The following is a 26,737-nucleotide window of genomic DNA, read 5'->3' as shown; positions in this document are numbered from 1 at the left end:
AGTAATCAACATGTCCTGTAAATATTGTATCATTTTCATAACCTGGGGCCCATTTCAGATTTGCATTGGGCGATCAGCTGATTTACTAATAATATTAGTTTGTAATTTATTATGAAATGGGCCCCAGGTATTGCTTTTTAATGTTTTCTACAAACATTTCCTGACTTATAGCCAAATAAGGTTGTCCACGATTATCTTCGTTATTGATAAACCTAAGGCATTCCGGCCGGTTTTCGCCTTCTCAAAATTCCTCGCTGTACAGGCAACACAGGTCATTGATAGAGGGCCAATCGAGCACCAAAAATCGTTTTGGGGTAGTGCATTTGTAACCTAATATAGTTGAGTTTGTCCAGGGTCAGGTGCTGGCTGTGATGAGTTAAGCCTACTAGACTACGCGCCACTGTTCTGTAGCTGCGGTCGTTATCACGATACGCCTCATGTCTATGTTTCGTTGTCGTTGCGTCGTAGGCATTTAAAAAAAAAAACAGCAAATAAACAAATTTTAACTACACAAAAAACGATAAATGCACAAATTTAAGTTACAATTATGCTAACATGATCCGTCATAGCGACACAAAACAACGATAAATACACAAATTTAAGATACAACCATACTAACACGATCCGTCTTGGGGGTTATATTTACACAAACTCAAATAGTAAATAAATGTACTCAATGCGTTTCAATGAATTAAAAAATAAATATGATGATCAAAATGTAAACAATTATGTTCTTCATAAGGATAACATGGGAACTTTCAAAGCCACTGGGGCAGAGCCCAAGGGACTTTTTCAAAACAGTTTGCAAATCTACGCGACACGCTCTTTTCAATGAGACGTCAATGGATAAAATCGATTAAGAAATGGCGGAGGAGTTCAACCAACTAAGTTTCATGTAGCGTATTAATTATATAGAATAGGCAGTGATTGATAATTAACTTATTCGGTAATAATGTATGAATGAATTCAAAGTTTGTTATTATCCTTAAGTCAGTTTAGTCAACTCCCATTTAAAAGTATGACCTCAAAAAGGCTGTAGCATTAGAGTTGCAGAGAGGACATCTATTGTCACAAAATCACGGAAATGTTTACCACAAAAGATCGACCAATACGATTTTAATACTATTTATTTAATGGTTCTTCCAACAGAAGAATTTTATTCGCAGGAAACCTGCAGATTCACTTCCTATATGTTATTCTTATGAATGAATCTTTTGAACACTTATTTTTGGACATGAGTTGACAAAATTTTTTTTAAGGCAGGATTTTCGAATAAGTCTTTATACATTCTCTGAATATGCAAATGTGTTGTAACGGGGTTATTTAGGCGTACCGTTGATACATATTACAATATATTAGGCTATCCTTAAAAAATTGAATGTGGTCATTATTTTGAAATTTAAAAATTAACTTATACTGTTAATACAGTTCAATGAAATGGCGACCATACATAGTAGGTGTTTTAAGCCAAGTATGAATGGAGATGAGTGTAGGATGAGTGGCGCGATCTTGTAGTCTTGTTAGTGACTAAGGCCGACATTCCTTAGACACAGCTGTTAATTAATAGCCTATTCAGCTAATGGCAACTAAGGGACCTACAGTTTATAGTGGAATCCGAACCACATTTTCCCTTGGTATATACGATTTGGTCTAATTATCAGGATAGTACTGCGGATAATCGTAGTACTTACTCGTGCGGACGTTAATCCACACCTGGGAGTATCGCATCCACAGTGCATGCCTATAAATATCCACAATTCGTGACCTCCTAGTAGCTGGATTACATGACGACGCCACCCGTCCCAGTATTTGAAAGAAAATACTTTAAAATACTTTCTTAGTAAGCATCTAAAGATTTAGAAACAGATATTTTGAATACTAGATAATATGAAAAATTGACCATTCTACACCTGACTTTCATTGATCCTCTTTCTCAATTTAACAGTTTATAACTGAGTTTTGGTTTGCTAAACAATTATTACTACTACCTTGAATAAATGGACAGTTCACCACAGTTTATTTACTTTATGTTTAAGAAATGTGTGTAAAAACAATGATTCAGTACGATGTAATACTTAAAGGGGTACCAAGTGCAAAATGCGTAATATTATATTATTTTCTTAACTTTTTCATCTCTCGTTTACAGTTGCAGACGATCCATTCATGTTTTCAGCCTGACTTTAAAATTGATCTGATGAGTAATCTGCTCATATTTCACCTTTATGACATCAAAATGAAAAAGTAAATCGGTCCCGGGCATAGGTCTTACCGTGCCACCTACGGTAATAACTACTTCCCTAAAGGGTAATTCGCTGATAAAAGGAAACAAAGGGTCTTTTGCGTCTCTTTCGAGTTTTATTGCGTACATAAAAATCTAAAGCCAGTTTACAAATCTACACGTCAAGATGGTTATTTTGATGTATATATGTTGGAGTAAGTATTAGCTAAAACAAAAAAAGCCTTAACCTTATCGAGAGCAATCTTTCCATGACACATTAAGGTTACAGTGTGTTTTGGCATTAGCGAAATATAAACAAAACATCTGAACAGTATTTGTAATCTAATCTTCGTAAAAGTCGGCGGATTTCACAGGTTTGCTCTGTTATATCCCCATATTAAGTTTTAACGAAAAATATCACCATTTTACAGCAATTTTTACAACAGTTTGGCTAATAGTAATAGCTAATAGTAAACCAAAGTTTTACAAAAGGAAATTTCAAGGCTGTTATTGTGTTACGTGATTTATTCCGTACGTATTTAGGATTTAGGAAGAAAAATCACTTGTACAATAATTATATAATGTTTCCAAACTCGCTTCAAATGAAGCTTTACATGTGTTTATATAGTTTATTGTTTTACACCATTGCCAGTCTTTGCTTATCCTCGAGTCGTGGGAATGATTTGCAACGGAAGTTCCGATAGATAAGAAAGTACTCGGCTTTAACGTGAGCAGTTGTGGAGCAGTTGTTCATTATTTTTATTCCAGGAACCAGTTGTCATTGTTTAATGAAGTTGTGGTTTTTGACAGAGGAATTTAAATATAAGAAAATTAGTCCACACTTTACAACAACTTACTATTTAATTCTGAAAACTTACTAATTTGAACATGTATTTGCACGATGTTACTTTTGCAGTAGTGAAAATCATTAAAACACACCAAATAAAAAAAAAAATGAATTCAAATTGAATAACATCAATTGTACATGCGGATGAAAATGGTTTTGTATCAGTATTTACGAAAATACCCTTCCTCACTCTCAGTTCTCTTTAGTGAAAACACTGTGAGTACACGATCATCTCCTATTTCTGCAATAAATATTATTGGGGGGGGGGGGGGGTGATGCGATGCCAGCCACTGATACCCAGTTATGGAGGACTGTTCCATACCTTGCCTGGAGACGTGTTCTTTGATCGATATACACTGAGATGTAAAAATGTGTGATTTTTAACACTATGTAGTTGTATGCATTTATATGTATTTTACTAGTACATTCTTTGAATTTATATGACCTCAGGCAGTTAACATTCAAACAGTTGGTGTTGGTAAATTACATCTAGATCTTTGGGTGCAAGTTTCAACAATGGAGAGAAATAAATTAACAAATGGGGTGGTTTTCATTACAATTAATGCACAGTTCGAGTTCATTACCAATGTAACAATTTTTGAGCTGTAGAATGATGGATTGCTTTTGTTGCTGTTGTATGCTGAGCTGACTCCGTTAAAGCCTACATCTGAATTTATGAAATGTGCATTTTCCAATCATTACAAACCATTTTTTACTGTACGACTGTCTTTAGAGTAGGAAGACCTTCTGTGGTCACACGTATTTCCTCGAAACGTGTCCATTTAACATCAAACTTATTAGTCATTAACATAGAATTACTTATCGACAGTGGTAACATCTAAGCTACTTAAAGAAGAACTTTGCTCTCGTAACTGAAATATAATGCCTTACATTTTTGTCAATTACTTCTTGGAAAATGGGCATGTGAATGAGTTGGTTTATAAAATGCTATGATTTTAACACCCATGGATTATGATAACGTTTTGTGAGGGTTTCATAAGTAAATTTATAGTTATCACTTGTTGACAACTGCCAATGCCCCAATTAAATGTAAAGGGCCATTGAGAAGTGAGAACAAAAACATATTACAACTTAAATTTTTCGTACAGTACAATTTCAAATTCGCAGAATATCCGGGTTACTAGTCAGGATAGTACCTAGTAATTTAATTTTATTTACAGGCTAAAACTATTGTACTTGGGATACATTAAATCCACGTCATTTAAGCTACAAAATTATTAATACAACATAATTTTCGATTTCATTAAACAGCGTGCAGGGAAATAATTGCACCATATGATGGGTTAACCGAGAAATTGGTTATCCGAAACGGCTTCCCCCCCTTTATTTCGGTAAACCGGGGTTCTACTGTATATGTGAACAACTTCTAAATCAACAGTATTGATCTTAATCAAGAGCTAAAGACATTCTTACCATTGCAGGAAATACAGAAACACATTTGAATTTTGATAGGTACTTCAGTTTCTAACATTTTGCAGAGATACAATAAATGCATACAGCCAAACATATGTTGAGGTAAGACTAGTTTCTGCATTCTTAGTTTAGGCAACGTAAAAATGAAGATTCTATGCGATTTACATACAAAACTGTAGGCTAATATAATTTATACAGATTTTGTGAATTTTCTGTAGAGATGATTATTATTTTATAAAGACGTAAATGTGTACAATACCGAACAAAAGGGGAGTTTTGAACAATGATTTTATTTTGAAAATGGTTAGAATATGTTTTAATGGCAATAGACATTCTCACCAATCCAGTAAATACAGGAAGGCAATTTCAATCTTTATAGGTACTGTTGCTTCCTCGAAATAGTCCACGTACATTGGAATTTTAGCGTTATATACGCAATGACAGACATACAAAGAAAGCAGATGGACTGAAATTGAGATACGATACAACTCATTTTCGTTTATTCTATAATAATAGTCATTCGTTGAATGACTAATATTATTTGTTTGGTTTACTTTGCGGTGCAGCGTATTGTATCCATTTCCGGTTACAGTGTTGCCATATCTATTTTCCCTGCATTGTTGCCAAGTCTACTCCGTTCAACGTTTGTGTCACTTTATATATTACTATTCTCGCATTTAAAGCGAGCTGGTCTAGTGGTTAGAGCGCGGGACTCCGGTAAATCACTAATGGATTTTATCTAAGTGATATTGCCGTAACCCATAGGTCTAGCCTGAAGTAATGTGAAAAACAATTACGGGCTCGTGTCTACTAGCGTCCTAGGAAAAAAATCTCGCATTTACAACTACGTATATTTGTTCCGATTTTGAGCTCAAAACTACGGAGATGTAACTGATGTCAACAAACTCTACCCAAACCCACTAGGGGCGGGGGCCACTTAGATCTATATCTATACTTATCTAATACGCAAGCAGGTTTTTTGTGACAATTACTCCTCCGAAACTACTGAACCGATTGACATGTTTTTGATGTCATTGGAAAGAGCGTAACGTGAAGTTGTGCAGGAAACTTTCTTTTTAGGGAAATAATTAGAGAGTGAGGCCCTGGGGCCTTTTAAAGTTTCGTATTTCTCCATAAGGATAACATAGGAGATAATTTTTATTTACAGAAACATATGTTTGTTACTTGAAAATAGTAAGTCTACTACATAACAATTGCTGTGACTTATGACTGTTAACGTATACTACATTTCAATCAAGGATTGTATAACTTAAAGTTTACTAATAATGGATCTTACTACTTTATTTTAATGCTGGGAATAGTAAAATTTTGTTGAGAATAAATTACCATGATTTAGAAAACTTTACTATAATAGTTTATGTATTTAAAATCTTTGACATTATTAATTCATTTGAAACAAAACAGCTGATCGACAAATCAAACATGACTTAAGTTGTTTCAATTATTTCGTAAGACACATTTTGTTTTGTTTTCAAACAAACTGCAGCGAAGATGGGTTCCGAACCACTCGGACACCACTAAACTAAACGTAATCGAATGTTATCTCGGTATAACTAGCCTATATGATGTGACTTTAGTTGTTTTTATAATTTTTGGTAAAATAATATTATTTTTTTAACAAATGACAGCTAATTCATAGGTTCCGAACCACTGGGACATCACTAACTAAAACATAATCGAATTATATCTTGATTTAACAATAAAATATGAGTGAGAAGTTCTCATTGCCTGGGGCCCATTTCATAATAAGCTACAAGTTACAACCTGTAATTTGTAATTTCCATTAGATTTGCATTGGGCAATCAGTTGTTTTATTAATAATATTACTTTGTAGTTTATTATGAAATAGGCCCCTGAAAATAATATTTAAATATTTCTTTATCAATTATTCCTCAGCAAAGGTAGGTTCCGAACCACCGAAACATCACGAACCTCATAATCGAATGGTATATTGATTTAACGTTAGATATGACTTTAGTAGTTTTCATTGCCTGGTTGAATAGTATTTTATCAATTTTAAATTAATTGAGCGGAGCGAAGCGAAGCGAGCGAAGCTCTTATACTACACTCCCTGCTTTTGTTTTACAAATACTCCTCCTGAACGGCTGAAGCGATCTGCACGAAATTTAGCACAGTCATAGTAACCAACCATGGGAAGGTATAAATCTGAAATGGTACAAATCGGACCACAGGGCTTTTCCCTACGTGAATTTAAACTTTTAGAAATTTAACATGGACCTTAAGGGTTAGTTGGTTGCCATGGCATTATTAGCGAGATAACAATAAAAAGGTAAACAAGAGTCAAAACGTATGTTAGTCAACGAATCATCTAAAATTGCTCATTACAAACCGTTCAGAGAAAAAGAGAAGAACAATCGGATTAATATCATCGAGTCATCGAGCATACTTTACTACAAAATTAATAACCAATAATAAGGGTCGCCGGAATTAGGCTGATGCACCATTGACTTTAAATACTCCAAATAGCCATTACAGGTATGTGAACCAAATATAGGCCTACCATTGCGTTTGAATACTGTAAAAAACTTCCAATTCATGTGAGCAAGACGTACCATCAATGTAGACTTTGAATAGGTAACTGCAATTCCTATTTCCTGTCTGCAAACATTAAATCTGCAAATAGGACTTCCATTAATGTGAACCAAATATAATATTGAGTTTCGATACTGCAAGCAGAAAATTCGTTTACAAACGTGAACCCGACGTACCATTGGTATGAATATTGCAAAAGTACATTCCATTTAAGTGAAGCAAAAGTAAGCCTACCATAGACTTTGGATAGTGCAATTATAAAAAAAAAGTCAGTGAGGTAGGCGAAGGACTCTAAGGGATTACAGCCTTCACACACACACAGACACACCTACATTGTATTTATGTGAACCAAATTAATTGGCCATTGATTTAGGATACTGCAAGTAGACTATTTATTTACATGAACCAAATGTACCATTAAGTTTGGATACGGCAAGTAAACAATCCGTTTACGTGAACCAGACGTATCATTGACTTTAGAATCTGTAAATAGGCATACCATTCATGCGAACCAAATATATCATTGGCATGGGATACTGCAAGTAGACATTTAATTTATGAGAACCAGATGAAACATAGAATTTGGTTATACTTGTACTTTCTATAGGTTCCTGCAAGTAGACAATTCATTCGCTTAATCCTGACTCATAATTGACTTTGGATACCTACTGAAAATAGGAATTCTATTTCAAATGTGAACCAAATATATCATTGACATAGAATGAATATGCTAGCTCCGCTCAATATTGCAAGCAGACAACTGCATTGTACACCTAGTTAATCTACAGCCACAGGTGGGTTCCGAACCACTAGGCCATTACCGGTTTAAACAAAATCAAATGTTAACTTGATCTAACGATACAAGACCATTGACTATATTATAGACTCAAAGGTATGACTGTTGCTGTTTACATTACATTGCCTAATTAATTAACATTAGGCCTAGCTATTTTTAAAACTTATTAATCTACAGCCTAATGTGGGTTCTGAACCACTGGGCCACGACTAACCCACGTAATCGAATGTTTTTTTTTATTTAACAACTAGCTGCTGTAACCGTGCTTCGCAACGGGAAGTCGAATCAGTTTCATAATCATTGACATAGATATAGAATAAATTATCTATGATAAAGTTTTAAATTACATAATCCTACCATATAGTTGTGTAAAATATATTAAATTTCTTTGGATCAGCTGTCTGAAATTGTGAAATACGCATTTGGCAGTTCTGATCGTTACATTGAAATGTCAACGCAAAGGTAAACATTGTGAATTTTCTCGTGCTTTCATGGAGACTAATTAATATTTACTTTTGGGAAACCTCACCTCAAAACTTTAGACATCCAAGGGGCGTAGCCCGAGAGGAACTCAGGGAAGTGAATATACCTATGACGTGCCTAAATATGTGGACCATCTTTGTGCTTAACTTTGATTGTATCGGTTTAGTATTTAGTCGTGGTCGAGACAGCTGCCCAGACACAGACACCACCTCAATTTTATAATACTGTAGTACTTTCTGTGTTCCCGTTCTACGCACCCCCATCTTGTAGTCAGTGGAAACCTTCGTATACTCAGAACAGCAGTTGGTTTGTATATTTCCAGATATGCTGGCAAAACAATTATAGGACATTTTATAAACCTTCGCAAATACAATATCTGACAATTTCAAGCCAAAACAAATGCTTCGCAATTAAATGTCACCCGGATCGTGTTGGTCCATGTTATATCCAAAGATTGAACTCAAAAAATATTTTATATAATTGGAAGTTACTTTCCACACTAGTTAAAAGTAATTCAAATACTACCTCAACCTAACCATTGAACACGGGTATCAAGGATCATCGTCGATATTTGGTTATGATTAATTGGTTAGGCCTACACACCCAAGAGATGGGCAATAAATGGCCTATTGGCTGTTGTATGGTCCAGCGATTGCAGCACATAGCGGTGAGAAGACACGTTGGAAAAGCGAGTTGAGCATAATCCGTAAACCTCTGTTACAATCACCCACTGCAATTGTGATTATTTACTTTACACTTTACACAACCGCCATTGAAGCGCCGTCAATGAGTAGAATATTTTTATCTCAGCTATTGGCGACGCTGATTTAAAAATGTAAGTTTCCCAACTATATACAACACTGATTCAAGGTCTTTTTCCGGTTATCAAAACTCAAGAACAATTTGATACACAAAGAATCTCCGGTTCCTGAACTGAATGATGCCTAATTATTTAATGTCATTTACGGTTACTCATTGTTGCACTAATTAAATCCGTAATGTAAGGAAAAAATGTGTTTAACCTCACTTGGTTAGCATTTGCTTTCAAAACGTGATCGGAAATGGTTGTGGAATTTGTAAACATCATTTGTAGAGTGGAAATGAAATCCGTGCTACGTGCCAAAAATATCTTCTTGAGTTATTGGAAAAAATATCTATCAAACCATTAATGCTCAATTTTTACACCATATTATTTAGGGTAGCTAAAACAAAAGATAAATGATCATAATTTGATGAAAAAACTTTTTTTTTGTCACTAACAAAATTTATTAATTTATAAAGTTACACATTTGTGAGGGGTATGTCCATAATTATAGTAATGAAAACCAAGCTAAGTACCTATACTCCAAAACCATAAAACGGGTTATGTGCAGAGTTAGTTATATTAATGTAAACAGTACCTGGGGACCGAGCTTTGCTCGGGGAAAATCATTAGTTTACTCTGAACGCAGTTTAGTATTGCAGATACATTAATCCACTCCCAAACTCCACAATGCTCACCTTTACTACTTCCTTCAACACTCCCTGACAGTTCCCACACTCTGCACTGCTAGCCTTACTACTTCCTTCACCATTTCCTACGTCATGGACCTGTTTGCCTCCCTTCCCATACCATTTTAGGATTGCAGATACTGTACCTTAATCTAATCGGTATTAACAGTTCCCACACTCCGGACTGCTTGCCTTTACTACTTCCTTCACCACTTCCTACATCGCGGACCTGTTTCCCTCCCTTCCCATAGCATTTTAGGATTGCAGATACCTTAATCTAATCATCATAACAGTTCCCAAACTCCACACTGCTAGCCTTTACTACAATCATAGATAAAAAAGTACTGCTAGAATGTATCGAGTAATCTTCAGTATACTCTTTGCTCAATAGTAACATACTAATGTTTTTCCTTTTGTACTGTATTTTGTAATTTGATAGTATACTGTAGATAGACATCTTACAAGTCTTTTGTTTAATTTTTCCTTGTTATTTAATTCAGCCAAGATGGTTCTTAGCAACCCATAAGACTAATGTTAAAAAATGTGACTTTCAGTTTAATTTTTCTATGTAATTAGATTTTTGTTGGCAGTTGTAACTGCAATAAACCCTTTTTTAGGCCAGGAATAAACTATTTACAACATTTGAAGAAAATTGTCGGAGCCGTTTTCGATATCTTGGTGCAAGCATACATACATACAAGCAAACATTACTCATATTAGAGTATAGGATATCAGTGACAGCTAGAAAAAATAATCTTGATCCAAACAGCTGATCGTTATTTCATAGATGACGTATTTGATAAACATTGTGAGAAACTTGACAAAAATCGCACAAAATTGTGGTTTTGAACTCCGACATTTTATTTACAAATTAAGGAGGCCATATTGTAATAGCTAAAGACACTCTCGCCAATATTCATAGGTACTCTCGTTTTTCAGAAGAAGGCCGCGTACAATGCCTTCTGTGCCGTGACATACAGACAGACATAATAGATAAGACCGGTTTCGGCTTCTTTAATGTAGAAAACGTAAAAATAACCAAAAAATATACAGGGTGTCCCGTAAGTAAACAGCCAAACTCCGGGAAATGGTTCTATGGCTCAAAATAAAGAGAAAATCAAGAATAATATTTTTCTAAAATCACTTGGTTAACCAGATATCCGCCATTTTGTATATTTTACATAAACATTTTTATTTTTGAAATTTTTCAACCGATCTTTATAAAACTTGGTATGTAATTCTGAGCAATGTAGGCTACAGATAAAACTCTAATTTTACTTATATAGAAACGATATGACTAAGTTGTTTACATTTCCTGGTCAAATAGGCTACTATTTAACCATTAAAAAAACCAAAGTAATTTACAGCCAACGATGGATTCCGAACCACTAAGCCATCATTAACCTAAAAAAATTTAATGTTACCTTAATTTATCAATACGATATGACTTAAGTAGTTTTTATTGCCTGCCAGAATAATATGTTTATTATTTTGTTTTAATTGAGCTACAGTCAAATGAGGGTTCCGAACCACTGGGCCATCACCAGCTTATAAACACATACAATGTTAACTTGATCTAACAAAACAATATTACCATTGACTATACAATATGGTATGGCTGTTGTTGTTTACATTGCCTGGCAAAATACTATTTAAAATTGTTTACAGTTTAATCTACAACCAAGAACCAAAGGTGGGTTCAGAACAACTGAACACTTATTCAGAACACTTATTGAAGGTTATCTTCAATCAACAATACAATGTGACAACCAATCTACAACCAACGTTTAACGACTGATCGCTGATTTTTACCATCGCTGATAATTATGCCTTTTTATGAAATTGGGATTGCAATAATTTTTTTCTGTGAAATTGTACATTCTATAACACTCATTAATTTACACATATATATAAGAAGAAAGTTTGTTCCAAAATATCAAGCCAAAGCTGATGATAGTAAAATAACATTGGCAAAGCTTTAATAATTTTAAAACGTTACCTATTTGTTAGCAATCTACAAGTGCAGGTGAGTTCCGAATCATTGGAAAATTGCCAATCACAACGGTAAGTTAATTTAAAGAATCGTAACAGTAGAATAATTTGTGATAATTAGTCAGCAAATAATGATTAATTATCAGTCTGTTGATGGTTAATCCGTGAACTGCTGGAGCAAGCTGGTCGTGTAGGAGAGCGTAGGACTTCGGCACTGGAAGTCCAGAGTTCAATTTCCGCCAATCTCCTATGGATTTTATTCAAGTGATAATGCCGCAGCCTCTTTAGTCTGAAGCAGGTCTGAAGTGATCGATGTAAAATAAAATCCCTGGCATTAGTCTCGATGGAAAATCAGTCAACAGTGTAAATTTTGTCCATTGTAGACAAATATCAAACCACTTTGAATTAATAATACCTACTTTCTATAACAAAAAGTGTGTTCCAAATGCAGACGCAACGTTAAAAGTGGGTAGGTATCAGACTCATTGTTAGGTAGGTCTGGCATGATTGGACCATGTTATTTCCCTTCCAGCGCATTAAACTAACTGTATTATTCACTTCTGAATGACATATTTATGTTCGTTTTTTAATGCTTCAATTCATACTTGGCTTAACATACCTACATTGGTGTGGTCGCCATATCGGAATAAAGTATTAAGTATTAATTAACTATAATTATTATACAATTATTAAATGCACGAAATGGTTTTTTATTGTGTACGATTTGTTTATCATACCCTAGAATGCCAGGCTCTATTACTCAGAACTGTTAACACATTACTATTCACCCTAGGCCTAAAGAGTAGGGGAATTATCACTATAAAGAACATTAGTGTTAGGAGGGATTTGAGCCTAGTTATTATAAAATGCCGTAACTTATGCCATTATGATAAGAACACTGTTATACTTTATCACGAATTAGTAATAATGTATTTGTTTGAAAACTTTAATACTTTTGTGAATTGAATAAAGTGTACTAGAGATTAGCTGGATTTGAACCCAACACTTTGGGAGACGCTTCACGCTGTACTTCTAGCTCTAGAACAACTCGCTTATATTTTTTAAAGCAATACAAATTAGTTATAATAAAAAAAACAATTATTTACAGCACTATTAGTGACAGTTGCAGCATTATCATTTTTCACGAATTGGTAGTATAAGATGAATAACCTAAAGCATTTATATCACCAAGATAAAGAACAGTGGTGATTGGCGGAATTTGAACCCAAAACCTCGTGACCGAAACCTTACGATCTGCAACTAGACCAGGCTGCTCCCACTACCACTTGTTAAATACATTAATTTTAGTTCGAATAAAATCAACCATTTTACGGTACCATTATTTGGGCACTATTAATCACGAATTGGTAATTTTAGCTTGTTGAGTCTTAATAATTTTTACTAATTGGATAGGGTTGGTTAGTAATTGGGGGGAATCAAACCCATAACATCAATACCGCCCCACAATCTACTCCTAGGACTATACTAGCACGCTCCCATTTGTTAAATCCATTAATATTAGTTATAATACAATAACAAATATTTAATACACTTTTAGTGACAATTAATATACCCTAGTTCATCATGAATTTATAAAATTAGATAAGTAACATTATGTATTGTTTTATCACCTAGATAAACTCAATTGGTGATTACTGGGATTTGAACCCAAATGCTCGAGATCGAAGCCTTGAGTTCTACAACCAAACCAGCTCGCTCCAATTTGTTAAATCCATTATTATTAGTTCAAAAAAATTAAAAATTTTACACCACTATCAAGGACAGTTTGATTTTATTACGAATTGGTAATATTAGATAAATAATAACATATTATTATTTTTCATTTTATGTCCTACATTTACATATTAGGACATTGTATTCACCACGGAACTGTTTAGGCATCATCAAGCTAAAAGTAATTATGTCTGTGATTAGAAGGATTTAAACCGCGGACCTCAGGGACCGAAGGCCCGTGGTTACGTTGTTCCCTAAATCCCCGTTTACACGCTTGAATTATTTATCTGCACAAACCTGGATTGCAGAGAAAAAAACTGAATATGTACGTTGACTAACAGAAAATTTAAGCATAAATCCACGAAGGCTTTGCGAGACAGCTAGACATATTTTAGCTACAGAAATAATTAAAAAATAACGTTCAGTGTAGTTTGCAGAAGATAAAAAGAAGACAGGAAGTGGACTTCCGGTAGTCAAATCGCGATCCCACGATCGGCGCGGCGGAATATTTTTGGCTGGGCCGATAGTTCCCGTGGACGCCACTAGATTCGGCCGAGCGCTGTCGTATCAAGAGGTATCAACAATAGTCAGTTGTTTTAAGGTATCAACTTTGGTGCTGTTTTTATGAATGCAGAATGATGGCTCTATACAAGTCGAGGTATCAACTTGAGGTGATAATTTTTAAGAATATCAACTTTTCATTACTATTGGTTATACAAGACTATAAACTAAATATATAAGAAAGTAACTGTCTAAAATGTTATAAGACACAGAAGTAAACAAATTTCCATAACACATGCTTTAAAATAAACCAATATATACGACGGAAAGAGGTATCAACATAGTCAGGTGTTTTAACGTATCAACTTTGGTGCCGTTTATATGAACGCAAAATGGCGGCTCTATATTGTTCGAGGTATCAACTATAGGTGATATTTTTTAAGAAGATCAACTTTTGATTACTATTGGTTGGTTATTATTAAAGACTATAAACTAAACATTTAAGGAAGTATCAGTCTAAGATGTTATAAGACAAAGAAGTAAAACTATTTCCATAAGATAGGCTTTAAAATAAACCAATATATACGACGGAAAGAGGTATCAACATAGTCAGGTGTTTTAACGTATCAACTTTGGTGCCGTTTTTATGAATGCAAGATGGCGGCTCTATATTGGTCGAGGTATCAACTTGAGGTGATATTTTTTAAGAAGATCAACTTTTGATTACTATTGGTTATACATGACTATAAACTAAATATATAACAATATATAAGTCTGAATTTTTATAAAACTTAATAATATACCATCCACTGTAACGTAGGATTCAAAATAAAAGAATATATACGATGGAAAGTGGTATCAACAATTGCAGCACATTTAAAGGTATCAACAATGATGCTGACTTTATGAATATATATATATATATAAATATATAAATATATATATATATGAATTTGAACGGATTGTGTTTTTGGCCTCTAGGGACCTCAAAACAAAAAAAAAATCGGTCCAGCGTCCAGGTCTTACCATGAGTACTACGGTAATAGCTTATTCCCTATATGGGAAATTCGCTAAAAATGATTTTACTCCAGTAGGTTACGGAGTCAATTTCTAAGAGGTTCCTTAATAACACTGTGTTTACGGATACAAATATTTTATTTATTTAAAGGATGATTTGAACCCGTTTTACTCCCGTTAACATACCGAAATCATGCCTAGATTATGAGGACACGGGACTGTTCGAGGATTTTGGTCCTCTTCATTTCAGCCTACTCATAATCCGTTAACATTGCTAACCCAGCACAAGTCTACTGGACTGGTGCAGATAGGAGGATGTGTATCCATTCAACACCTCGTGTTTTGTAATTATATGATTCAGTGATCTACTTGAGGTAAGTGGCCAATGTAGGACACGGGGGCACGTTTAGGCCTGAGGCTGGACACGTGACCAGATATGTCACAAGGTCACAAGGTGGTCCCCTCCTGTCACTTTCACTGTTGTCTGTTGACAGATGCAAGGTTTACCGACATAACGAGCCGACCGCCCTTGACATTGGCAGAACTGTGGAAATGAACTTGGAGAATTTCACCTTGTTTGACGTGTTTCCCTTCCCTAATCTCTTGGGAAAACTAGCGAGGAACTGTTTTCGTCTGTGATATCATGAGAATATCTTTCCTAACGGCACCATTATCACGAAGTAAACACCAACAGCTTTCCACAGGTTTTGAGTCAGGACCTCCTGACCTTCGAGAACCGCAATACTAAAGTTGTTTTATTGTTATTTACTACGAACTAAATGGGGACTCAACTGGGCGTATTTTAACCCCCATATATGAGTTAAAGATGAGAGTTAGATGGGTGAGAGTGAGATGCCTTGTGTAGCTAACTGACTGAGTGACTGAGATCAGATGAGTCTTGATAACTCAAGGAAAAACTATTAGATTAGGTGAAATTAGGTAAAAACGTGTGAACTTACGTTTAATTGAACAAGTTCAAGAACCAGCATGATCGGGCCATGGGAATAGGGTTTTAAGGGGTGGGGGTGGGGCTATAGCGTAAAAAACTGGGTTTCCCTATTTTTGACCAATATCTAAAGTTTTGCGATTTATTCACTTATTTGTGGAGCTTAAAAATTAATAACTGGGTTTACTGAAGTGTTGTTGTATGGCTAATGGTTACGGAGAAAATGTCCAAAATTTTAAGTTTAAATTTCCTATGTTATTCTTATGGAGAATAAATAAACTGTTGTAATTTTATTTTTTATGGATATTTATTTATCCAATTTGACAAATTTATTTATTTCATATTAAGTTATAAACATTTAAATGAAAAAACACACTTTATTACCATCCCTGTGGCAGACATCCTGATTGCTCATTAAAATTATTCTAATTTAACTAGGAAATCAATGTGAAAATTTTAAGGTAATATTCTAGTGGCAATACAGTCAGGTAAATGTAAATTCCGCTTAGTCTGTAGGTTTGCTGCGGCGGGGGCATATATTTTTCGCTGATCTCGCTCTTCTTCGACCCCTGACCTAGATGACTCCTAAAGTGCCAGTATCCAGATTACCAGAAACTCAATTCTCGTGTTTAGAGCTGAGCTTTCCTTATGTATGTCACTGACGCTGAAGGCCGCGTTTTCTTGCTCCACAACTGGTCACAATTTACCTTAACACGTACTACAGTACTACTCTGCTGAGCCATTAAAGACCAATCAACTAATGAGTGTAGCATGGCTTTAACGGATTCCTCAAAAAAGTTGTTTACAGTTCTAAGTAATGTCATAAAACGCACTGAAGTCGTTATATTTTCAAGTCGTTACAATTCAATGTTTTTTGTTTCCGGTGGCTAACAAATAGTGTGAGTGGTGGTTATTTTAATTATTGTATTTTAATATTGGCAGTTTACTATTATGATAAATGGTTGCACACAATCTACCTTATAACTTTATATACTTTTTAGTAGGTAACTTTTATAGAAGGTATTTTTAATAAACGCTGGCTTTGTGTTCTTAGTTTTGCTGAAAAAAATATTTAAAGTCCTGAAATTAAAGCAAATAATAAAATGTTTTATCAAATTTTAAAACTATCTTATCTTCAGGTTCAGGATATAGTCAAGATTTAGTGTATAGAAGGAAATGGATATAATTATTTTTATATCTGTATTGAATTTTAATTAAACCCATCAATAGCTTAAAATAAGAACAATTACAGAAAAAACACTTGCGTAAAAGCTGTATTGGAATGTTGAAGCACCATATTAGGTCTATGATGGACCCGGTTTATAATGTTTTTTAAGTAAACATTATAGTGCGGTTTGGTGTAGTAAGTAAAACATTCCATGAATGTGTTGAAATCATTTACAAGTTTCCAACTCGTAAATTTAAGTGCTATTCCAAGTTCAAAATGCAAATTGAGTTTGCAAAAATATACGCAATCTATTTTCTTATGGGCTTTGGCTATTAATCGTCTTTCGAAGAATAAATCATTATTTCACTCACTAATTTGTACTATCTCAGGGTTCAGAGACTCGTAGTAGAGATTCTAGGGCAGACTATTGGGTAACCACAGTCATTTCAGCCTCATAGACTTTATGGTATCGTGACTTGCGTTGCAGTGTTTAAGTCTAACTAAACCTAACCATAATCGCGTAAAAATTACACCCACATCCAGCTTGTTATGCAAAAGAGGACATTATACAGAAGGCGTTTAAAACCCATTGACCTCAGATACTACAGTTAGACTTCTAAGCTATAATTCATTTTACGTCACACTGCACTGTTTTAACGAACTTCCCACGCAAGGATTTAGCCCAGAAAACAGCTACTTGCCGCCAGCTTTACTAAATTGTGTTTCATTACGTAGGCTACTAATGTACTGTACTGAGTTTTTACCGGACACCAGCTAATTATATTTGGCAATGAGTGGTTATGAACAAAAACTAACCTCTTTAGAGGTTATGGGTAGTGATAGTTAGTCCTTTAGTCGGTGGGAATATATAACGGATTTATACAGGTTTTTTTTATTGTTAGGTTAGTTTAGAGTACCCTATGGCAAAAAATACCGTACGTTACTAGTCCAAAATGTTTTTACTGGACTCGTATGGTAATCCCGCGCGAGACGTCTGTCCGGTAAACACATATTTTCCGGACTATTATCGTAATAAAATATTTTTATTACACTCCTAAATCTTGTCGTTGGGCCCGTATCATGTCCGGCACCTCTTGAAACATCGACATCCAATCAATGTTCCAATCGATTATTTTTAACGCATACATCGTACTGTTTACTGACATAATTTTGAAGGATTTATTGATTTACAAAACCGCATATAATGTTAGAATGTAATTCCACCTTTGTGAATAAACGAATAAAAATATTATATATTTGCAATATTATAATTATTTATAACTTTTATATAATATCAAATGGTTTTGAGTCAGGACCAACAGTCCTGACAACACAATTTTTTTTACATTGTGTCTTTCGCAATGAGGGAGAAATATAAACATTTTTTTAAAAATTGATAGCCTATATTTTTTTTTTTGTACTTTTACGAAAATGGTACTGAACATGAATTAATCGCGTGTCGTAGTTTATTACTGTAGACTTTCCTCGTCACAAGCGGTATCCTTCACAGGCTTTCCTTGGCTTCGCTCCAAGAAAGGTCGATTCCAGATATCAAGTTGTCCACATCATGTTTGTTTATATTCTCGCAATCACAATCGTGTAAACAGACATTCCTTGTATTTTCCTGGTTCTACCTGGATCTCTTTTGAAGCATATTGCCTTGTATCCCAGTTTTCCGAAACGGTCACCGATTTCGCTTGACATGTTTCCGTGTTTCGAAAAGGGCTCTCGGAATGGTAAATAGTCCTGGATTTTAAAATATACGTTAGATATATTTTACAGGTGTGTAAAAAATGTTTTTGGAATAAGTTACAAAAAGAACTTTGAAGAGGTCTCTCTAAAAATAATTTTACGTAATTTTAAATTGAATATTTAATCTATATTATTAATACGCTACATGAATCTTTGTGAACAATAAGGTTTTTTGTTTTAACATTTAACCCCACATATAATATACCAAAATGTTTGTCTAGTTGTGTAGATTTACAAACTGGCCTTACAGTTTGGAAAAGTCTGGGCTCTGCCCCAGTGGCTTTTAAAGTTCCCATGTTAACCTTATGAAGAACATATTTGTTTACATTATGATTAGCTGGATAATTTAATTGCTGTAAATATTTTAGTTGCAATTTAAGGAAACGTGTGCGACAAACATTTACCGACTTGGATGAAATGAAATATTTACTATTTGAATTTGGGTTGGCGTAAATATTACAATGGATAAAACGAGTAAGCCTGGTCAATTTGATATACTAAAAATAAAACTGAATTAACACTGTGCTGCATTTCTTGAGCAATCATTGAAAGATCCGATTTGCAAACTATGGAAACATAGGAAAGTCATAGAACACCATAAAGTAGAAGAAATAGAAATAAATTTTTTTTTTTTCAATATTTGTTATCGTTATTATGTACAACCTAATGCGGCTATGAAAGGGAAATATTTGAAGAAAACACTAAAAACAAGATCAGCTTTTGAAAATTGATAAGATATTTACAAGAAATATTGATTATATCGATCTGTTATGTACATCCCGAGTATTTCCATAATTTTTGAGTCGACTTTTTAAACATTCATCGGAAATTATTACTGTACTGTTATCCGTTTTAAAATGACACCTGTAATACTTCGCAATTACTCAAATTTGAGCAACAGGTACAGTACACTATATAAATGAATACATGTAATAAGATATTATATTGCTTTAGTCAGAATAAATTCAATACATGCTGTAGTATCAATAAATGTGGTAAATAGTATGGAAAAGCGTAGTATGCTTTTAATTTCATGAACTTTGATCTCAACCTCTTCCCAAAGTGTTCATGTAAATTTATCTAATGTTAACAAATATTTACACGTTGACGTATATGTTTGAAGGTAAATAGACAGTAAGAATATTGTCTATATTTTAATCATGCAATAACATAAGAAGACCGCTGGAACATGTCACGCTGGCGAAATGTACGTAGGGTCGAACTAGGCCTACTACTCAAGAACACAGAAAACAAAGAACAAAGATAATTACTTGAATACAATTAAAGTTCTTGAGTCTGAGATAGCTAACACAATTAGATACTGTTTTGAAAACCAAACAGTTTTTTGTCATTGACATTTGCTTCAATATTTTGCATTTAAGTGTATTTTGAATCAAGGAACTATACTGAATTTGGGGATAATAACAATTTGTATAGCATAAAAAGTATTTTCTAATCAGCTTATTTCAATTCTTATAACAATTTCATATTTCACCACACTTCACATAGGTACTATACAATAAAAACACAAAAAATTCCACAATAAAAAATTTACTGTTGATTTTTTATTTGCTATATTAACGCATAAATATAGAAATAAAAAGTCTATAAAACCCGAAGTAAAAAATATTGCTAGATAAAAATATATTATTACTTATATAATTATTTTAAATTAACAACTAAACTAGTATTTTATAATCTTATAAGTAAATGCCAAAAATACAATCAAATAACAGTTATTACATCATCAATAGGTCAATACTCGTACTTTATCTTGGTTATCTGAAAGTCTACAATCCTAACTTAAATTGTTTAATATTATAATCCATCAAACCGTGCATTTAAGTCTCCGAATGGTCATGCAAATGCAGTATACAGTGTGATATGGTCCGCGTATTTCACCTATGTTGGTGTTGGTTAGAAGAGTTGATATAAAATATAAGTAAAAATGTGAATTTTCTTTATATTTACTCGACGTTCAAGAAATGTTCACCTCACTCACAATTTTTGTTTGGAGCCTAGTTAATTTTTTCGAGAAGAAGGCTTCATGGTTGTATAGAAAATTTAGGTTGTAATCTTTAAAATATATATTCTTTGACATTTTTAAAACTCTAACTGTCTCCGAAGTATCAGCTACCAAAAAATACATTTTTATTTCGAGGCCAAAAAATCTACTGTTAAAATCCATTAACTTAGGATGACTCGTATTTTACCAAATAATTTTGAATATTTTAAATGGAAACATTGCCTTTGAAAGGAATGACAATTATGTTAACAATCAATAACCTGCTTACACAGCCAAGATACAGCTGCAATCCAACCAAAGAACATTTTTATTTTAACAAATTACAGATTAATTAGTAAAGACTGATCATAGAGTAAACTAATGGATTATCATGAGCAATGCATATTCCTTATATTTCAAAACATAAGGGAAAAGTATGATTTGGTCCTTTGTCTTTCCATAGAAACTAAAATTATCGCCAAAGTTCACTAAAAACATGGATAGACGTTATACGAACAGTTTATAAACAATCATTAAGACTTAAGAGTATTGGTTTTATTAATACTAGTTGTTCTGTCCGTGCTTCACAACGGGGCAAGAATACTCGAAGATAATGAGAGATAATCAAAGATAAAGGCAACTCAAGAGAATAATGTAAGTCTTTTAACCAACTTTAAGAAAACAGTTACACACACTTACCATGCAAATTAAACAGGAAAATCTCAATCGTACTTATTGCTTATTTTAGAGAAAATCTCTTGTGTATTTGTATTAAACTGAGTGGCAGATTCAAAACTAATAACTTTATTGTAAGGTGAAAAGGTTAACTCAGAGAAAAGATAAACTAACAAATTATAAATAAAATATTCTAACATCTGATGCATCTTCAGTATTTTGAATGTGATTAAGTACAGCCTTTTAATTGAGGTTCGTGCCCTTAGGATAAGGTTTTTAAGAAAAATTATGTCTTTTTGGGAAAGTTTCACATCAATCCTTTCATTCAAGTATACGGTTGATTGGTGTGCTACTTAAGGATTTCTGAACAGTTTGATCCTTATTAGCTTTATAGATCAATTCAAAGACAGTAAAATGAGTATTTAGCTGAAGAAGAATCTGCGGAGAATGTGAATAAATTACCTCGTGAACGTTAATTTAAAACTCAAACAACGACATTCTTCTGTTTTTCACACCTGAGTTAGGGAAATGTATCCAGTTTTCCTGAATTGTCATTTGGGAAAAGGGATCTCGATAAAGACGTTATAAAAACTGCTTATTTGCATCATATACATTATCCTATTTATTTTTCACTACGAACAAAGTTTTCCTGGTAAAATTTTACATATCACTTTCAAACAGTCTTCAAAATAAAATATTTTTTGTTCATTATTTTTAATTTGTTTTCTTTTAAATATGTTTTAGTGAAAGTAATGCTCGGTGTTACCACATAATTTTAAATGTCACTTGACTCAGGACCAAAACTATCAGCTTAGTATTTATCAATTATTTAAAAACATAATACTAGTTTTTTTTAATTTGTTATCCTATCCTATTCCTATACTTTTATATGAGCAACTAGCAGAGTACCCGTCCTTCGTACGGGGTTGGAATATAAGTATAAAATGCTTATTGCAGTTATACTCAAGCTTTGCGATTGCAATGGGTGGAGGACACAGTTTGATAAAATTTGCTTTTTTAAATTTACAGTATTCTATAGTATTACGCATCTACCATAGCCATAATGTTCTACCATTTTACCTAAACAATAGAGAAAAATAAATGATCAATTCGCAAAATATCACAAATTATTCATGAAATGAAAAACATATACATAACTGTAAACAATCCTACTTTGACAGTTCTCATTGCGAATCACAGTTTTTTGTTGCTGCTTAGTTCAAATTAGCTGTTTTCATAAATGCAAAAAAAATATAGTGCTGCACCCTGTTGGTAAATCTTATAACTTTTTAATGCTTTTCCATATCATAGAACCAACTTTTTTAGTTGAAACAGCTGACTAAATTCTTTAATTCCCTTTAAATATGAATACTCATAAGGTTAACATGGGGAATTACAGAGCCACTGGGGCGGAGCCCGAAAGGATTTTTGAGATAAGAATATGCCTATATGTTAATCGGGAATGTAAGCTATCATCATGCCAAATTTCAGCCCAATCCGTCCAGTGGTTTATGCGTGATTGAACTTCAAACAAACAAACACACAAACTTTCACATTTATAATATTAGTAAGATGTTTGTTTGTATGTATGTATGCTTGCACAAATCCCTCGAAAACGAAGATTTCCTTCAAATATTGTAAATAATTTACGTGTGGCCTAAACACGTGTTTACTGCAGTTAAAACTGCCAATAAAAATATAATTCTGTTAAAAAATTTAATTGAAAGTTAAATGTTTGAACATTGGCCTTATCGGTTGCCAAGTAGGTGTTGGTTCAACAAAATAACAAGGAAAAAGTCAACAAAAGACTTGTAACAAGTGTTGATAACAAGCCACCCTTGCAGGTGTACTAGCAAAATACAGTATACAAAGGGAAAACATCAGTTGTAACTATTGAGCAAAGATTCCTCTGAAGATTATTCGATATAGGGGTACAATGTAAATAAACTATAACAAGCCTTGGCTCGGTCCCCAGGTATTTAGCTTGTAATTTTATGTAATAAAAAAAATGCATACTGTTTATTGATAGAAGTATCAAATTTTATTTATGGTTCTTGTAGATAGAAAGGCTAAATGATAAGAAGAAACACATGTAATTATCGTTTTCTATACAAAACATGTTAAAATAAATGTTGAATTGAACAAATAAACGAAAACCTTGTTGCAGTTTAAAAATGTTAATAAGATTCTTATGTATTCCATTTGTAACATTTGTTAATTTTACCTTTAGTTAATTTATATTTTATGATTTTAAATTGTTATTTATTTTATTATATTACATTTTATAAATGCAACAAAATACTACATGGCAATTTCATTGTTATAAAACATTTAAATAAAAATATAAAAAAATTGTAATTAAAAAAAAAATTTATTTGTAAATATTTCAAAATTTTTAAAACAAATATTTACGTCACATTTTTTTAACAATCCAAATCGTACAATTAATTAAGAAATTTATAAACAATTGCACTTACGCAGCTTGCTGGCGGCAGCGGCAAGGGCTGACGCGATCAGTGCTGAAGCTACGACGGCGACGAGGTATACTCTAGGGGTCATCATGGTGGACTGTGGGAGGCGACAGGGCGGAGTCCTTATATACCAGGAGCCAAGGTCACGGCCGAGCACCCCAGGATCAGCTGATAACTGTCACGTGACGTCGCACAGGGTATTGTACTAGGTCCGCTGATGTTTACAGTATATGTTACCGGCAAAGTGAATTATCAGGTAATATATACGTTAAAATGAGTCAGGCCAAAGCTTAATACTCTGCCTAGGGTTTTCTATAGAATACCCATTGGCACTACAGGTAAAGTAGAAAATTCCCATTTCCTAAAATTACCTAATCCATATGCAACAACATTACCTAAACAAAATATTGTGTTTGTGTAAAAAAAACAAAAAAGCAATTGAAAAACTACAATTGGTGGTTCCAAAGGTAATCCTGTATATTGATTCTGATTTTTTGTAACAAACATCTTCTATTCACAAACTATTTCAACAGTGTAAAGTAACTAATATTATGTTACGAACGATTCTCTTTATTTAATACACTGCTTGGCTGTGGGTATTCCATACAATATCTAGGTGGAGTGAATTCATTCAATTGTATTCCATGCTTCATACTTTTCTCAAATGATGCTTATTATAATTTACAACACGAAGTTATCAATGAGTTAAACAGTTTTAATACTAATTTTATTTATTCGGTCTTATTTTAAGATTTATTTGGAAAATAATTATGTCTGTTTATTGACTTATTTGGTGATGCCTCTTAGCCCAAGTGATTAGAGCAACGGTTTGTTTGTCACAGTCCACTTGTAGCATTCTCGAATTTGTAATAGGTACAGTAAATACAATTCCCGCAGGATATTTTCTCCAAAATTTTACTGGCGACTTTTTTTTATCGGTCTAGAAAAATGCATACGTAGATTTCAATCATCATGTTAATAGCAATTCAAATAACTAATCAGGTTTGTAAGAAAATACTTTTTATTGAACAACATTATTTAACTTATAATAATTGAAGATTTTGCAATATAATTACTTTGCTGAATTATTACCATGTAAATTAACTCCACCAGTAGGCACGTGTTTCCATTAAAAAATAATGGAGTTATTTTAACGATTATCAAGGATGACGTCATTAGGAAGATTATCCGTCAATTTATTAACAGATTCACATGTTTAACTAATTAGCAGTTAATGCAGTTAATTTGTTGTTTTGTTTTGTCTAATTATTATCAACTTAGGGTTGAGCGGAAAATGTGTGTTTTTTTCCTTCGCAAAAGGATAAAACTACTCTTAAAATATGATTCAGGAATGAGGAATATTTCCATGGTAGTGTCGTTTTTCTGGATTACAACAGAAAATGTTGCAATACGATCATGCGTTGATACCTCTATTATGGCTGGCTAGTAAATCTAGCCGTCTAGCGTATACCACAAATTAAAATGCTTTGTTTTAATTGGAGCATGACCCAATCGTGTAATTTTTAAGTGTTTTATTTTCATTAAATTCTTATGATACCCCGGAAGTGAGAAAATTGTAATCTGTTAGCACCAACGCTCCTTAAAATACCAACAATACATGACGAAGAGTAATAGTTTACAAGTAGATTTGTTAAAGATGTAATTTATTCATATTATAATGTCCATAATAGTTATGTTAGAAAAGAACATATGATGTTTCCTTGGCAACAGAGTTTAGTTGTTTGTTATATTTTGATGAAGTAAGATGTATACACAAATCTAAGTTTTTCATTCCATCAGTTTTACTATTAAATTAACTTAATTTTTGATCCACAAGACGACTTGTTATTTTAGACGATATTTCCAACAAGATTGTTTATGTAGCTCAAATAGTTGGTTAAGCAAAATAAATAACATCGATTGTTCAATTACGGGAAACATAACTCATAGTAATCTATAAGAGATAATATTTAATAAAGATTTCGTATTTATGCCGTGGAACAGATTATTGTGGACAGTGACCGAATTCCTTCGGCAACTTACAATTTATTATATTTAACATGGAGGTGAGTTGTAAGAAACAAATTCAGAACAAACCAAACTTTACATAAAGCGGAAATAAATCAATCTCTACATGGACCCCAAGCAGTGAAGACTCTCAACTCTGACCTTCCTCAATAATCCCATCAAACCATTAGACAGTCTCCCAAGCAAGTATTAATGTGACCAACAAATAAAGTGTTCTTTTTATATGGAAATATTAACCCGAAGGAAGCAACCAAAAAATGAAATTATGTAAAATATTGAACCATGCGGCTACATTGTTTATACCTAGTAAAGCCGACCAATTTTGGATAAATGGGAAAAACCCAGAAAGAACTAACCTTTGTCTCCAGCCGATCACAAGAATAATGCGTGTGTAGTAGGTTAAATTTAAGATATAATTAACTGAATCTGATGCTTCCCCCTTCCACCCCCACCCCCATAAGGTTCCTTTACGTGAGAATGTTTGAATGTCCTCGGTTGACGTCAGACTTTCCGGGTTGAATGATTCACATTCCGCCTTCCATCTGTAGCATGCAGCTCATCTGGTTTGGTGACGTCCGACTGTTTGTTTATTTTTCTACAGTCAA

The 26,737-nt window shown here is 33.4% G+C and overlaps 1 protein-coding gene across 1 annotated transcript in view; it reads right to left on the bottom strand.

Annotated features, from left to right (window-relative positions):
• LOC128995428 (protein takeout-like) overlaps nt 1-24,197 on the bottom strand; it is a 36,740-nt gene extending 12,543 nt beyond the window's left edge. The window contains exon 1 of the mRNA XM_054420445.1: nt 24,111-24,197. Within this exon, the coding sequence (XP_054276420.1) occupies nt 24,111-24,195 (85 nt within the window). The 5' untranslated portion in view covers nt 24,196-24,197. The remainder of the gene's footprint in view (nt 1-24,110) is intronic.
• Nucleotides 24,198-26,737: the final 2,540 nt, after the last annotated feature.

The sequence above is a fragment of the Macrosteles quadrilineatus genome, unplaced genomic scaffold, assembly GCF_028750875.1.
Source record: "Macrosteles quadrilineatus isolate MER2022 unplaced genomic scaffold, UCM_ALF_1.0 Scaffold_5__1_contigs__length_97177068, whole genome shotgun sequence".
NCBI classification, from domain to species: Eukaryota; Metazoa; Arthropoda; class Insecta; order Hemiptera; family Cicadellidae; genus Macrosteles; species Macrosteles quadrilineatus.
This window is presented reverse-complemented; position numbering and strand designations above follow the sequence as displayed.